The 14040-nt window shown below is 31.4% G+C and overlaps 1 protein-coding gene across 1 annotated transcript in view; it reads right to left on the bottom strand.

Moving 5' to 3' along the window:
• The window catches only part of LOC101509269 (uncharacterized), an 8364-nt gene extending 1938 nt beyond the window's left edge, over positions 1-6426 (bottom strand). The window contains exons 1-10 of the mRNA XM_073366131.1: positions 6090-6426; positions 5650-5865; positions 4011-5138; positions 3534-3656; positions 2422-2603; positions 2077-2308; positions 1606-1815; positions 1234-1362; positions 798-866; positions 251-373 (exon numbers count right to left, since the gene is read on the bottom strand). Coding sequence (XP_073222232.1) covers positions 251-373; positions 798-866; positions 1234-1362; positions 1606-1815; positions 2077-2308; positions 2422-2603; positions 3534-3656; positions 4011-5138; positions 5650-5865; positions 6090-6323 — 2646 coding nt within the window. The 5' untranslated portion in view covers positions 6324-6426. The remainder of the gene's footprint in view (positions 1-250; positions 374-797; positions 867-1233; positions 1363-1605; positions 1816-2076; positions 2309-2421; positions 2604-3533; positions 3657-4010; positions 5139-5649; positions 5866-6089) is intronic.
• Between the last annotated feature and the right edge of the window lie 7614 nt (positions 6427-14040).

Below are 14040 nucleotides of genomic sequence, written 5' to 3'. Positions count from 1 at the left end.
CATAATTATTATACAATTTCTCTATTGAAACAATCACAGACATGTTATATCTAAATTATTTATTAAGCAATCCAAGGCAAATAGGCAACTAAGATTTTAAAATAACAATATCAAACACGTCTTTTAAATTTAAAACTTGCTTTCTGGTAACAAAGATTTAATGTCCAACAATGCTAAAACTAGACCAAAATTAAATCAGTAAAAGTGATTCATGGTTCAACGACTCAACCATGGTTAAACAGTGCTTTACCTTGACCCGTTCATAAAAAATGTCACTGAAAGCAGTTAAGACAGGTCTGGCAGCTGGTGTGGCAAGCAGCTGATTATAATGTGTCTGCAACAGCAGTGTACCTATCCGGCAAACAAGCTCAACCTGCAATTATCAAGAATAGATAAATACTCAGCTTGCAAAAAGTATTGTAAGACTTTAGGCAAATTTTCATAAATTTGTTTAATATTATTATTTTTGTCTGATATGAAAAGATCTTGCTTGTCTAGTCTTGTCACGATTACATGCTAATTGGGATAGGAAGGACATGTAATTACAGGTGAAAGAGAAGGAGCTTAGAAGAGATTAAGTTATTAACAACCGGTCAAATACAACATACACTACTACACTAAAAACAAACACAAATACATAATTTTTTTTTAATAAGATAAATTTTATTAAGAGAATGAATACACAGACAAAGCAGATAAGATTTTGGCATGCCACCAAGCAGTAAAATATGGAACAGGAGAAATACACAAATACACAACATTTTGAAGAACAGTGAAGTTTCTAAAGGATGAGTAACCTTATCAGAATATGATGTCCATTCCTTCAAGTATGACAAAAGCTTCAAAGCATCTGAAAACGGTAAAGCCTGCATAAAGATGTCAAGTTAAACTTGATGTTAACAATCTTGTTTATAAACTTTTTAAAAAGTAGAAGAAAAAATAACTAAAACTACAACAAGGACTGCTTCTGTTTTCTAAATTTGGGCAAGAGTGTAATGGACACTGAAACCTCTAGCCATTGGACTAACGCAAGGTGCACTGATGCTCTTCTTGTAATAAACCATTAACCATAAAATGTGAAGAAATATTTATTCTTTAGATAGATATCCAAACTTGTTATACAAAAAAAAAAATAGACTGAGAGTAGACTGAGCCAAAGAAAGTAGTTCGATATGCCTTGTATTTCTGCTAGAGAATAGAGAACAATGAATTAAAATGTAAATCCAAACATACCAATAAGGTTTGCTCCAAATCATTCGATTGAACATCTGAAAATGCACTTAGAACATAATCAGAAGGTGAACGGCCATTCATGAGAATATTTGGCTGGAAAACAGCGTTTTTATTGTTTTTCTCCTCCTCCTAAAATGAAAAATCAAAACATTTACAGCAACATTAGACATTACAAAACAAGATATAAGACAGTCTGCTGTCAACCAAATCGATATCCATATTTTGGAAAGAATCACTAATGCAGCCTCTTATGTCAGATTTGTTCTCTATTAAACAGGCACTCCGACAGAAGAGTAATTATAACCTGTAGATTACTTATTAGATAAATCATCGATTTAGAAAACAGAAGTCCTATGAGAGAACAAGTATAACCTGATGTTCAGCAAGGCGCTTTTTCTCAACTTCTGCAATGTCTATTCTCTCAATAATTAAGTCAGTAGCAGTAAGGGTTTCCTGGGTTTTTTTCCCAGCTACGGCCACAGCTCCCTCCTCTGGTATTTCTTCCTTCGGTACATACTTGTTTTCAAATGCATTGTCAAGATCAGCATCAAACATTTCCTCCAACCTCTTCTCCTTTTCTTCCTGCAATTAAAATGGTCTATCATGTTCTAGTGGAATAATTTTTTTACCAACAAGAGCACATTTTCTATCAGAAGCGTACCAATTTCAATACATTTAATACATTAATCAACGGGCTATATTTTTCAATAAAAACATTCCAATTCCAATTTTTTGTTACCAATATCCTAAGGGCACTCATTCACATTTGTCATTATTAGAGGCAAAGTCCCTATGTCCTGCATTAAAGAAGTGTCACTCCATGACCTACAAGTTAGGTATTACCTCAATGAAAAACTGCTCCTCAGTACGATCCCAGCGGCGGATTGAGCGATCATGAGATCCAGTGACAAAAAAATCACCACGATTACTGACTGCAAGACACCAAATATCTGCATGATGTCCTTCAAGAGTTAACAGCAGCTCAAATTTATCAGCATCCCAATATTTTACTAGGCGATCTTTTCCAACACTGAACACATAGTGCGTCTTGGGAACAAATTGCACTGCCATGACACTGACATATACATTGTATAAGATACTTCAAATACAGCTTCGTACATTCTCTTCAATGAATAGAAGAGATAAAAAAGAAAGAAAAATAATTATCATGGCAGAATTATGTAGCACCTGTCACCATGCGCAAAAATGGATTTATGACAGTCACCAAAATCCAAACCCCAGATCTTTATATTTTTATCAGCGGAGCCAGTCACAATTAAATCTCCATCTGATGAGATATCCATACACAGAACAGGCAGCTTGTGGCCATACAATGAAAGGAAGAATTTGAAAGTGTCTACAAAGTGAATCTGAAAAATGAACAACGCATAAAAAATTCTTGAAATAATACAAGAAAAAATAATGGAAGAATATAAGTGTCAGCACCACAAACAAGCTCATAGTGCGGACAGTAGTAGGCATTCAATTCAATAGGGCACATATAGACGTCCACCAGACATTGAATTTTGCATTTTCTAATACATGCAGAGTAATGAGAAAAAAATGAGCTGATTTGAATGCACTTCTCAGGAAGCACCTATGGAGAAATAAATATTTAAAGAATGTTGTATCACTAATTTTTCAAATAGCAATTTCTCATATAAATCTAAACTCGACTCTGCTACTATTTTTTTTTAAAAAAAAATCTCTCATTTAACTTCTCCATAAACATCTATTTCTATACATTTATAAAGGAATTTGCGTAAGTGAAGAACTATAAACTTATTTTATTTGAGCTGTTATAAGCTGGAAGCTAAACCAAAGCAGTCAATTGATCATGCATCACTTATTATAATCCCCAAACAACATCCAAGTAAGCTACAAGAAATCAAAATCTAGTTAATTTCAACCCAAGTTTCACTCGAAAAAACTTAAAAACCGAATCCTATGTATTTAATACAATCCATTCTGCTGTCATATATCATGGGTAAGCAGATTCAAAGGATCCAATAATTAAAATTTTATGATTGGATCATAAAAAGATGTATAACTTCATTGTCTTCTATATCAAATGAACAACTTTACAACGTAGAAATAATGCTCAAGTTCCCAATTTGCCCAAGATATGGTAAATTATTTATGCATTGAGATAATGCATCTTGAGGTTGACAGGTGGCAATAAAAACGACAATAAGCAAATTGAAAATTATGAAGAAAATTTTGGAAACCAAAGACAAGTAATTATGAACCCACACTTACACAAACACACAAGGCAAACAAAATAGAGTAGTAAATCTGACCTTTACAGTACTATCCAACAGGGCAACAGCAATATATTTGGCATCAGGGCTAATTGCAACCACAAGAACATCATCATTCATTCTCATAGTCCGGACATTTGACACAGTGAGTTGCTTGGTAGCCTGAAACAGAACAACTAGTGTTACTAAAATAAACAAATTTTCAGTTGAATAAGAATGACTTATAGGATATGTAAATAAAGCAGGAGAGAATTGGATAAGGGGGAGGGGGATAAATCCCACTTCCCACCCCCAAATAGTGAAGAGTATTTTTATTGTTATTTAAATACCAATTCTAGTTCTAGGGATCAAATATATAACAGAAAAACTATGGCCGAAGAGTGTATCAATGAAATACTATAAACAAAAGGTCTTATAAGAGCAGTATATGAAGAAAAAAGGTAAGTTGTTGAATTCCCTTATAAAAAAATAAAATAAAATACTTCTTAAAAAAGGGGAATGAGTTGAAGAACACACTTGACCAGGTTTCTGCTTAGTCTGGTACTCCCAAAACTTTACATCATGATCTGCACTTCCTGTGACAAAGCCATGTTTATCTGGCAGGGCAGCAATTGTCCGGAGAGAGCCACCATGAGCTTCAATTACTTCAGCACGAGTACCACTTCCAATGTCAATAATTTCTAAGGTTCCATCTTTAGTTCCGACAAGTCCATACTTGTTAGTCGGGAGAATTAAACTGCACAGTCCATATCCAGAATCAATAGTCCTTAGGCAAGAACCAGTGGTTGGGTTCCAAATCTTTACTGCATTGTGACTGGTTGACAACAAAAAAGTGTTGTCTGAACTAAGTGTGACACTTCTAACATCAGAACGATGCCCTTGTAGATCAATGGCAAGTGTTTTTTTGGTTTCACCACTTTCAATGGAGTAAAACTCAATTAGATTATTGTTTAAGGATAATGCTAAACTTGCTAGTGAATTCTTTGGAGTGGTTGGACAGAAAGAAATGGAGCATATCTTTTTGCTAGCTCTAATAGTATGCAACAGTTTAAAAACATCAGTCACAGTAACTGTCATTTTACTTATTTCTATGGGTCCATCAATCACAGTAGAATTATCTCCTTTATTCTCATTACTCCCATCTCCATTTTCCGTTCCCTCTGTATCCTCTTTGCCGTGTTTCTTCTCTTTTTTGCGGTTAACCCTGCGCTTTGCTTTACGCTTTGCTTCGGCATCATCCAAAACACGGAATATTTCTACCATCTTTCCCGCAACATGACAAGCTAGCAGATTCCCAGACTTGTTGAACTGGACAGTAGCAACTCTATCTTTGCTCTGCCGTTGAATCTCACCAAAATGCGTCAAAACTTCCCACTTATTTTGAATGGAAGAATCTCCCCCATTATTTACAGACTCCCCATCCACAGAATCTTGCTTGATTGCATAAAAACGGAGCTCCTTATCCGCAGAACCGGTTACCAAATACCTTTCACTGGGATCAACATCCAATGTCCATATTTCACTATGATGTCCCCCAACAATTTGCATACAGTGCTGGGTATCAATATCCCAAACTCTCAAAAACTTGTCTTTAGAAGAACTAACTAGTTTTTTACCGGAACCCACAAAAATAACATCAGTCACCTGCCACAAATGAACAAAGAACTTGTCTAAATAATCTCTATATCAAAATCACTTTAATTTTAATTTTAGAGTCTGTTTGTTTGAGCTTTTTCTGTAAAAAAAATCACTTTTTAAAAAAAATTAATCACTTTTTAAAGTTTTTATCGGTTTGTTATGGCTTTTTCAGAAAATGATAATCTGCAAATAATCTAAAAATTGTTTCAAAAGAGAAGTTGTTTTCGGCGTCTTCTTAAAAAGATCATTTTTTATATCTGATTTTTTACAAAAAGTTATTTTCATGCAATGGACAAACACAGCAATTTGGGTGCTTTTGTTAAAGTTTTTTTTTCTGTAAACTCTACTTTTTCTTAAAAATCTCTGAAAAATATATTATTGATTACCAAAATCATTTCATTTAGCATGGGTAACAAACAGACTCTTAACCTATATCAAACAGACCATTGGACAAATTCATTCAAAATTGCAAATGACACAAAGCAAATATAGATTGAAATACAAAAATTACAAAAACCTGATCGCGATGACCGCGAAGGCGAAAGAGTCCAGTCTCTCCAACAACATCCCACAAAATAACATCATTATCTTTACTACCAGAAGCAAGTAAAGAACCAGCCTTGTTATAACGAAGAGCAGTTACAGCTCCTTTGTGTCCATTCAAAGTAGTCTCACAACTTCCTTTTTCACAATCCCAAATCCTTATGCTACCATCACCGTAACCACCAGCAACCTACAATAACAAACAAAATCCGCAATCAAATATAATGTTAGTCACAATAGTTAGTTAGACAAACTAATTAGTTAAACTAGTCAGTTGTTAATTAGACTAATTAGTTAGTTATACTAGTTTTAAGCATTATTGTACTTCTTCAGGAAACAACTATAATTCTCTAATAATTCAATATACACTTTGCTTAACTCACGCGCGCACAATAGAGATTCATTAGTTATTACCAATACAGAAGGAGAGGCAGCGATGGAAGTGACGGCGAGAGAAGGACCGCGACAAGGAACGGTAGGAGTTAGGGTTTTAGTGCAGATGCCTTGCCGCACGTTCCAAACGCCGATTTTCTCGAGAGCCGGAGAGAGTAGGTGTTTGCCGCTGCTGTCGTATGTAACGTTGGAATCAACTGATGCTATTACGCCGAAAGACGCCGCCGGTTCGTATCGGAGGTAGGCCTTCACCATTGTTGCGGTTGCTTTGAGGTTTATGCGTAATGCGTTCAATGCAGGGTTTATGTTTCGGCGAGTCTTTTCCTTTATTTTTTTTTAGAAAATTTGTTTTTTTTTTTCACTTCTAACCTTCGTTTTTTCTTTTCTTTTTGTTTTTAGGTCGAAAACGAAATGGATTAAGGGACAAAGCCCAAAGTCTAACAAACTGCAAAGAAGGCCTGAACTGGATCAAGATAATGGGAAAATTCTACACTATACCCCCAACTTGTACCTCTTACATCCTATAAATTAATAAATTCCTTAAATTTCAAGTTTGTTCATGGCATTTTTAAAAAATAATAGTTCTAAAAACTATCACCTCTTACGAGAAAATTGAAAATTCAAACTTATTTACCGAAACAAATTTAGATCTATATAGATTTAAGACTATATTATTATATATTATTAATTTTTTTTAATAAGATTTAAACTTTGAATTTATTCAAACGCGTTTATATTTAACATACTCAAAATTTAGAATTTTTCAAAAATATATTTTTATTATGATAAAACTAAGGTCAATCTATCAAAATTCCAACAAATTCAAATTTTTCAGAACTCATTACTATTCAAACAAAATCAAATTTTTGAGTATGAAACTTCAGATAATTTTAATGAAATACTTTTTTATTTTAATAAATAAAAATAATTTGAGGGGAAGGAGGTTAATTTTTCAGATAACTTCCAAATAGTGAAGAACTGTCAAGATTTTCTCTTATGTCTTTAAGTTACACCTTCTACCCTACAAAATCAATTAAAGTTCTTATTTTTTAAAATTGTTTGAAATTCTCAATTTTTAGATTTTTGAAAAATTAAAAACTGAATCAAAAGTCAAATTTTTTTTTTTAAATATACTAATTTTTGAGAGATAAAAAGTTGAAAACTCAAAATTTAAATCTTTTAAAACAAAAATTATTTGGAATTTGTCAAAATTTGAATTTTTCAAAAATATTAGTTTTTAGAAAAACATTTTTTCAAGTTAAATTTTGAGTTTTTCAAAAACAAACAAATAATTTATTTGCCATTGTTATTATTATTATTATTATTATTATTATTATTATTATTATTATTATTATTATTATTATTATTATTATTATTATTATTATTATTATTATTATTATTATGTTTCTTTCTTTCTGATTTTAGAGCCCGTTATTAGTTTTTTTTTCACATATTCTTTTATGTGTTGTAGGTTACCCTGAAATCAAGTTATTTTTTGGTATGATGAATGTTTCCTTTATTATTGTGAACCACAAAATTGGACGAGCCATATGAGAAGGGATTTTAAGGATTAATTTTCCTTTAAAATAATTACAATCACACATCTCAAAATAATTTCAATGTAATGATTCTGGAATATCGTCTCTCCCGCAAGGGCTTTCGTGGATCCTTCCAAGCAACACCACTAACTCTAAATCACATACGTGGCCTCCAACCAATTATGGACGCACCACCACACGACTATGAATGAATGCATGAATATGAATGCATGAATGCGGACACTTTAATAAATCATTAATATAATGTGATGTTAACTTATTAATGGCATTTCACATATAACATTTATCATTCACAACTTGAATATGTTCAATACAACCATTATAACAACGTATTACATTATATTTATTCCTTATACTTTGAGTATGTTCAACACAACCATTATAACAACATATCACATAATATTTATTTTTCATACTTTGAATATGTTCAACATAACCATGATATTTACTTTTCATACTTTGAATATGTTCAACATACCCATGAATATAACATGTCACACCATATTTATTTTCCAAATTTTGATAAAAGCATTTCAACATAGTATATATACAATATCACAAATTCTAAAATAATTACAATGACACATTCCAAAACAAATACAATCATACATTCCAAAAGGAATACAATCATACGTATAAATAAATAATTGGAGTGATGCCTTTATCGATATGAGTGTCGTGATTAAATTCTCACGCAGCTGTCTTTTTACTCCAATTGCACTACACTTGATGAGATGAATTACCAACTCCTTATTGAATTCCTTCATTTTCTATCTTAAATTCTTTTTGCTATATCGCATGGAAGACGTTCCTTTTTTTTTTCTTTTTTTATGAGGAATACTTATTTGTGATTCATGTTCTTCACTTTAACCGTGATTAACAAAAAAAATACAGAATCACATTGATGATAAAGCATTCAACACAAAAATGAAAACAAATGCAAAACCACATTACTACTTTACAAAAATCTAAAGTTTCACCTTTCTTTTACTTTGAAAAAACTGGAATAATAACGAAGAGAGTAAAATGGCTCCTTTTATAGTGGAACTTGGCTCTGTAAATATACCAGCAAAACAAATTTTCAGCATATCGAGCCAATATATTGAAGTAAATGTAACTAAACTATTTTTATATTATCATATTAAATTTCATATTTTGTGTTTCAAATTTGTTAATATTTTATGTAACTTAAAAATATCATATAAAGTTAGATTCTCTAAAATGTTATATTAAATTTCAAAATATATATTTAAAAGTTAAACAAAATAATGAGAAATTTATTTAAAAAATTAAAATAGTAATAAAAGAATTGTTTAATTATATATACTAATGTAATTTTAATTTATTCAAAATACTATTGTAAGAATGTCTTACTCATTTAAAAATAAAACTAATTTTATTTTATAACCGATATGTGGTCCCCATATGTCTATAATATGAGAAACTATACTGCTTGTAATACTGTCTTTGACGTGTGTGCGGGTGCGGCCAATCAACTCATCATTGCGTAATGCGATTACGGTGGAGAATGAGAGGCTAGGGATAGGGAATTGGAATTGGAATTGGAATTTTGTTCTCTATATAGAGATCATGCTTTATCACGTTTTTTTGTTGTTGTAAATGTCACAAATTAAAAATAATTATTATTATTATAGGTTTTGCTCTGTTAATAATTTTATAGATAAAATTATAAAATTAACTAAAGAAAAATATACATATTTAAAGGTTAAATAAACTAAAAATATATTTTAAAAATTAAAATAATTAACAAGAAATCCGTTTAATTATAGATATTATTGTAATTTTAATTTATTCAAATATTATTCTAACAACGATCTAAAAATAATTTATTTAACTTTATAATTATATTATATTTTTTTCTCAAATTTTTTGTGGAATATATATAATTGTTTGCATTTCTTTTTTTTGTTCAAGATAATTTAGCAGCAAAACTCACATAGAAAAACAATAAATTGTGGGTTCAAATTGAAAATACATCTTTTTGGCTATCATGAAAATCAAAAATAAAAATTGAGAGATTTGATGTCAGGTGGTTCGCATATTTTTGTAGGTTGAGAAACTAATTTGTGTATTGGTTTTGTAGGAGGAATGTAGAACAAAATGTCATTAAAAGAATGTGATCATTTGTCTCTCATTTCTTAATTTTGACCAATCATCATCCTCCACATCATCGTCTGTTATCTCTTACCATTTTTGTTCCTTGGCGTCTATTAACATTCTCATTCATTATTAACATTGTCTCATCCAAACGAACAAATGTATACAGATTTTACAGTATAATATATACATCGTTAATAACATTATTTCAACCGATTATCATGAGATACAATGCACCATTTATCTTTATAAAACATTAATCACACTTAATTCAATGCATACTCAAACAGACGACTTAATCTATATGTCAATGTAATGATTTCGGAATATCGCCTTCCACGTAAAGGCTTTTGTGGATCCTTCCAAGCAACACCACTAACTCTAAATTCCCGCCTCCAACCAATTATGGACGAACCACCACACGAATATAAATGAATGCATGAATATGAATGCATGAATGCAGACACTTTAATAAATCATTAATATAATGTGATGCTAACTTATTAATGGCATTTCACAAATAACATTTATCATTCACAACTTGAATATGTTCAATACAACCATTATAACAACGTATCACATTATATTTATTCCTTATACTTTGAGTATGTTCAACACAACCATTATAACAACATATCACATAATATTTATTTTTCATACTTTGAATATGTTCAACATAACCATGATATTTGTTTTTCATACTTTGAATATGTTCAACATAACCATGAATATAACACGTCACACCATATTTATTTTCCAAATTTTGATAAAAACATTTGAACATAGTATATATACAATATCACAAATTCTAAAATAATTACAATCACACATTTCAAAATAAATGCAATCATACATTCCAAAAGAAATACAATCATAAGATTATTTGGCTTACATAAGTGAATATATTGTAAATGTTATGTATAATATTTTAAAAGGGAAGTTTGTGGTTTGGCTTATGCACTATTTATGATATTTTTGAGTTATAGATTTCTTTCTTAATATTACCATTAATGTTATTTACATTTTGGTAAGGTGCATGTAATGATATTTTAATGCAATTAATTAGTAAACCTGAAACTTGAAACTGAATTTTGATTTTAGCATAACTGATTATTTATTGGTTTCTTGTAAATGCCTTGTGGGTGGTGTTGATTTTGGCTTACATATGCAAATAACTTATGCGTTGAACATAACTATTTTAGATTATAACTGATAAAAAAAATTGTGAAATCTCATAGTCACAAAATTGAGAGAAATTCTTCCTAGAAGCACTCTTTTTGAGTCAAAGTAGCAACAAAACTTAACTCAGATTGACATTCATTTTTTCCATTTGTTTCAACTTTTTAGTGATAGTAAGTTTTCAGGATAAATGACTAGGATTGACATTCATTATTGGGCAGCAAAACTTAACTCAGATTGACATTAATTCTTTCCACATAAATTGCATTACAATAGTCTTCATTCTATGATCCACCCTCTACACCAAGGCTCGCAAATACACCATAAAGCATAACACTTAGACATTGTCTTGTTCAACATGAGTCACAACATTTCAGCCCCATCACATAAGCCTTTCACTATAAAACTTATGTTACGTGAATATCATATAAAGTTATAAATTCATAAATCAAATTTATTTCATCATCTAGCCTAGTCATTGGGACTGTAGAATCAAGTAACAAATTGAAGGATAGAAAACCAGTTCAACTTATGAGATAACAGAAGAGTTTAAGATCCTTGCACGAGCACATGACAGATGCAACAGACAAACAAAACTGCAAAGCACGTCACTTGAGAGGAATGAACCTGGAGGAGTGAGTAGCGCCGATACCAGGTCTTCCATGTTTAATGGGGTTGTATGTAATTGAGAATTCGCCGAGATAGTGACCAATCATCTCGAGTTTGACTTCCACTTAGTTAAAGGCTTTTCCATTATACACTAGAGGATGTTTCCAATCATCTCAGGTACAATAAGAAGGTCTCTTAAATGCGTTTTGATGGCCCTTGGTTTCTCACCGGGTGATGCATCCTTTTTTGCTTTAAAAATCTTTTTGAGAATAACAGTGTGCTTTATTTTCGGTTCCGAGACAACACAAGTTCTTTCGAATGCTTTCTTAGCACGAGCATCAGCTCTCTTCAGGTTCTCCTAGCACGAGCACCAAAGAGCTCACTACATTCGTCAGTATACACACTAACAATAGCTTCCAAGGGAAGACCTCTGAAACTGAACTCTAAATCCCCGCAAGGATACATGGGCTCCAACCAATTATAGACGCACCAACACACGACTATGAATGAATGCATAAATATGAATGCATGAATGCGGACACTTTAATAAATCATTCATATAATGTGATGCTAACTTATTAATAGCGTTTCACATATAACATTTATCATTCACAACTTGAATATGTTCAATGCAACCATTATAACAACGTATCACATTATATTTCTTCCTTATACTTTGAGTATCTTCAACACAACCATTATAACAACATATCACATAATATTTATTTTTCATACTTTGAATATGTTGAACATAACCATGATATTTATTTTTCATACTTTGAATATGTTCAACATAACCATGAATATAACATGTCACACCATATTTATTTTCCAAATTTTGATAAAAGCATTTAAACATAGTATATATACAATATCACAAATTCTAAAATAATTACAATCACACATTCCAAAATAATTGCAATCATACATTCCAAAATAAATGCAATCATACATTCCAAAAGAAATACAATTATTTGGCTTACATAAGTGAATATATTGTAAATGTTATGTATAATATTTTAAAAGGGAAGTTTGTGGTTTGGCTTATGCACTATTTATGATATTTTTGAGTTATAGATTTCTTTCTTAATATTACCATTAATGTTATTTACATTTTGGTAAGGTGCATGTAATGATATTTTAATGCAATTAATTAGTAAACCTGAAACTTGAAACTGAATTTTGATTTTAGCGTAACTGTTTTAGATTATAACTGAATTTTAATGCAATTAAGTGTTTGGCTTACATATGCAAATAACTTCTGCTTTGAACATAACTGTTTTAGATTATAACTGATAAAAAAAATTGTGAAATCTCAGAGTCACAAAATTGAGAGAAATTCTTCCTAGAAGCACTCTTTTTGAGTCAAAGTAGCAACAAAACTTAACTCAGATTGACATTCATTTTTTCCATTTGTTTCAACTTTTTAGTGATAGTAAGTTTTCAGGATAAATGACTAGGATTAACATTCATTATTGGGCAGCAAAACTTAACTCAGATTGACATTAATTCTTTCCACATAAATTGTATTACAATGGTCTTCATTCTATGATCCACCCTCTACACAAAGGCTCGCAAATACACCATAAAGCATAACACTTAGACATTGTCTTGTTCAACATGAGTCACAACATTTCAGCCCCATCACATAAGCCTTTCACTATAAAACTTATGTTACGTGAATATCATATAAAGTTATAAATTCATAAATCAAATTCATTTCATCATCTAGCCTAGTCATTGGGACTGTAGAATCAAGTAACAAATTGAAGGATAGAAAACCAGTTCAACTTATGAGATAACGGAAGAGTTTAAGATCCTTGCACGAGCACATGACAGATGCAACAGACAAACAAAAGTGCAAAGCACGTCACTTGAGAGGAATGAACCTGGAGGAGTGAGTAGCGCTGATACCAGGTCTTCCATGTTTAATGGGCTTGTATGTAATGGAGAATTCGCCGAGATAGTGACCAATCATCTCGAGTTTTACTTCCACTTGGTTAAAGGCTTTTCCATTATACACTAAAGGATGTTGCCAATCATCTCAGGTACAATAAGAAGGTCTCTTAAATGCGTTTTGATGGCCCTTGGTTTCTCACCGGGTGATGCATCCTTTTTTGCTTTAAAAATCTTTTTGAGAATAGCAGTGTGCTTTATTTTCGGTTCCGAGACAACACAAGTTCTTTCGAATGTTTTCTTAGCACGAGCACGAGCATCAGCTCTCTTCAAGGTTCTCCTAGCACGAGCACGAGCTCACTACAGTCGTTAGTATACATACTAACAATAGCTTCCAAGGGAAGACCTCTAAAACTGAACTCTCTAAATCCCCGCAAGGATACATGGGCTCCAACCAATTATGGACGCACCAACACACGACTATGAATGAATGCATGAATATGAATGCATGAATGCGGACACTTTAATAAATCATTAATATAATGTGATGCTAACTTATTAATAGCATTTCACATATAAAATTTATCATTCACAACTTGAATATGTTCAAT

The sequence above is a fragment of the Cicer arietinum genome, chromosome 3, assembly GCF_000331145.2.
Source record: "Cicer arietinum cultivar CDC Frontier isolate Library 1 chromosome 3, Cicar.CDCFrontier_v2.0, whole genome shotgun sequence".
Lineage (NCBI taxonomy): Eukaryota > Viridiplantae > Streptophyta > Magnoliopsida > Fabales > Fabaceae > Cicer > Cicer arietinum.
This window is presented reverse-complemented; position numbering and strand designations above follow the sequence as displayed.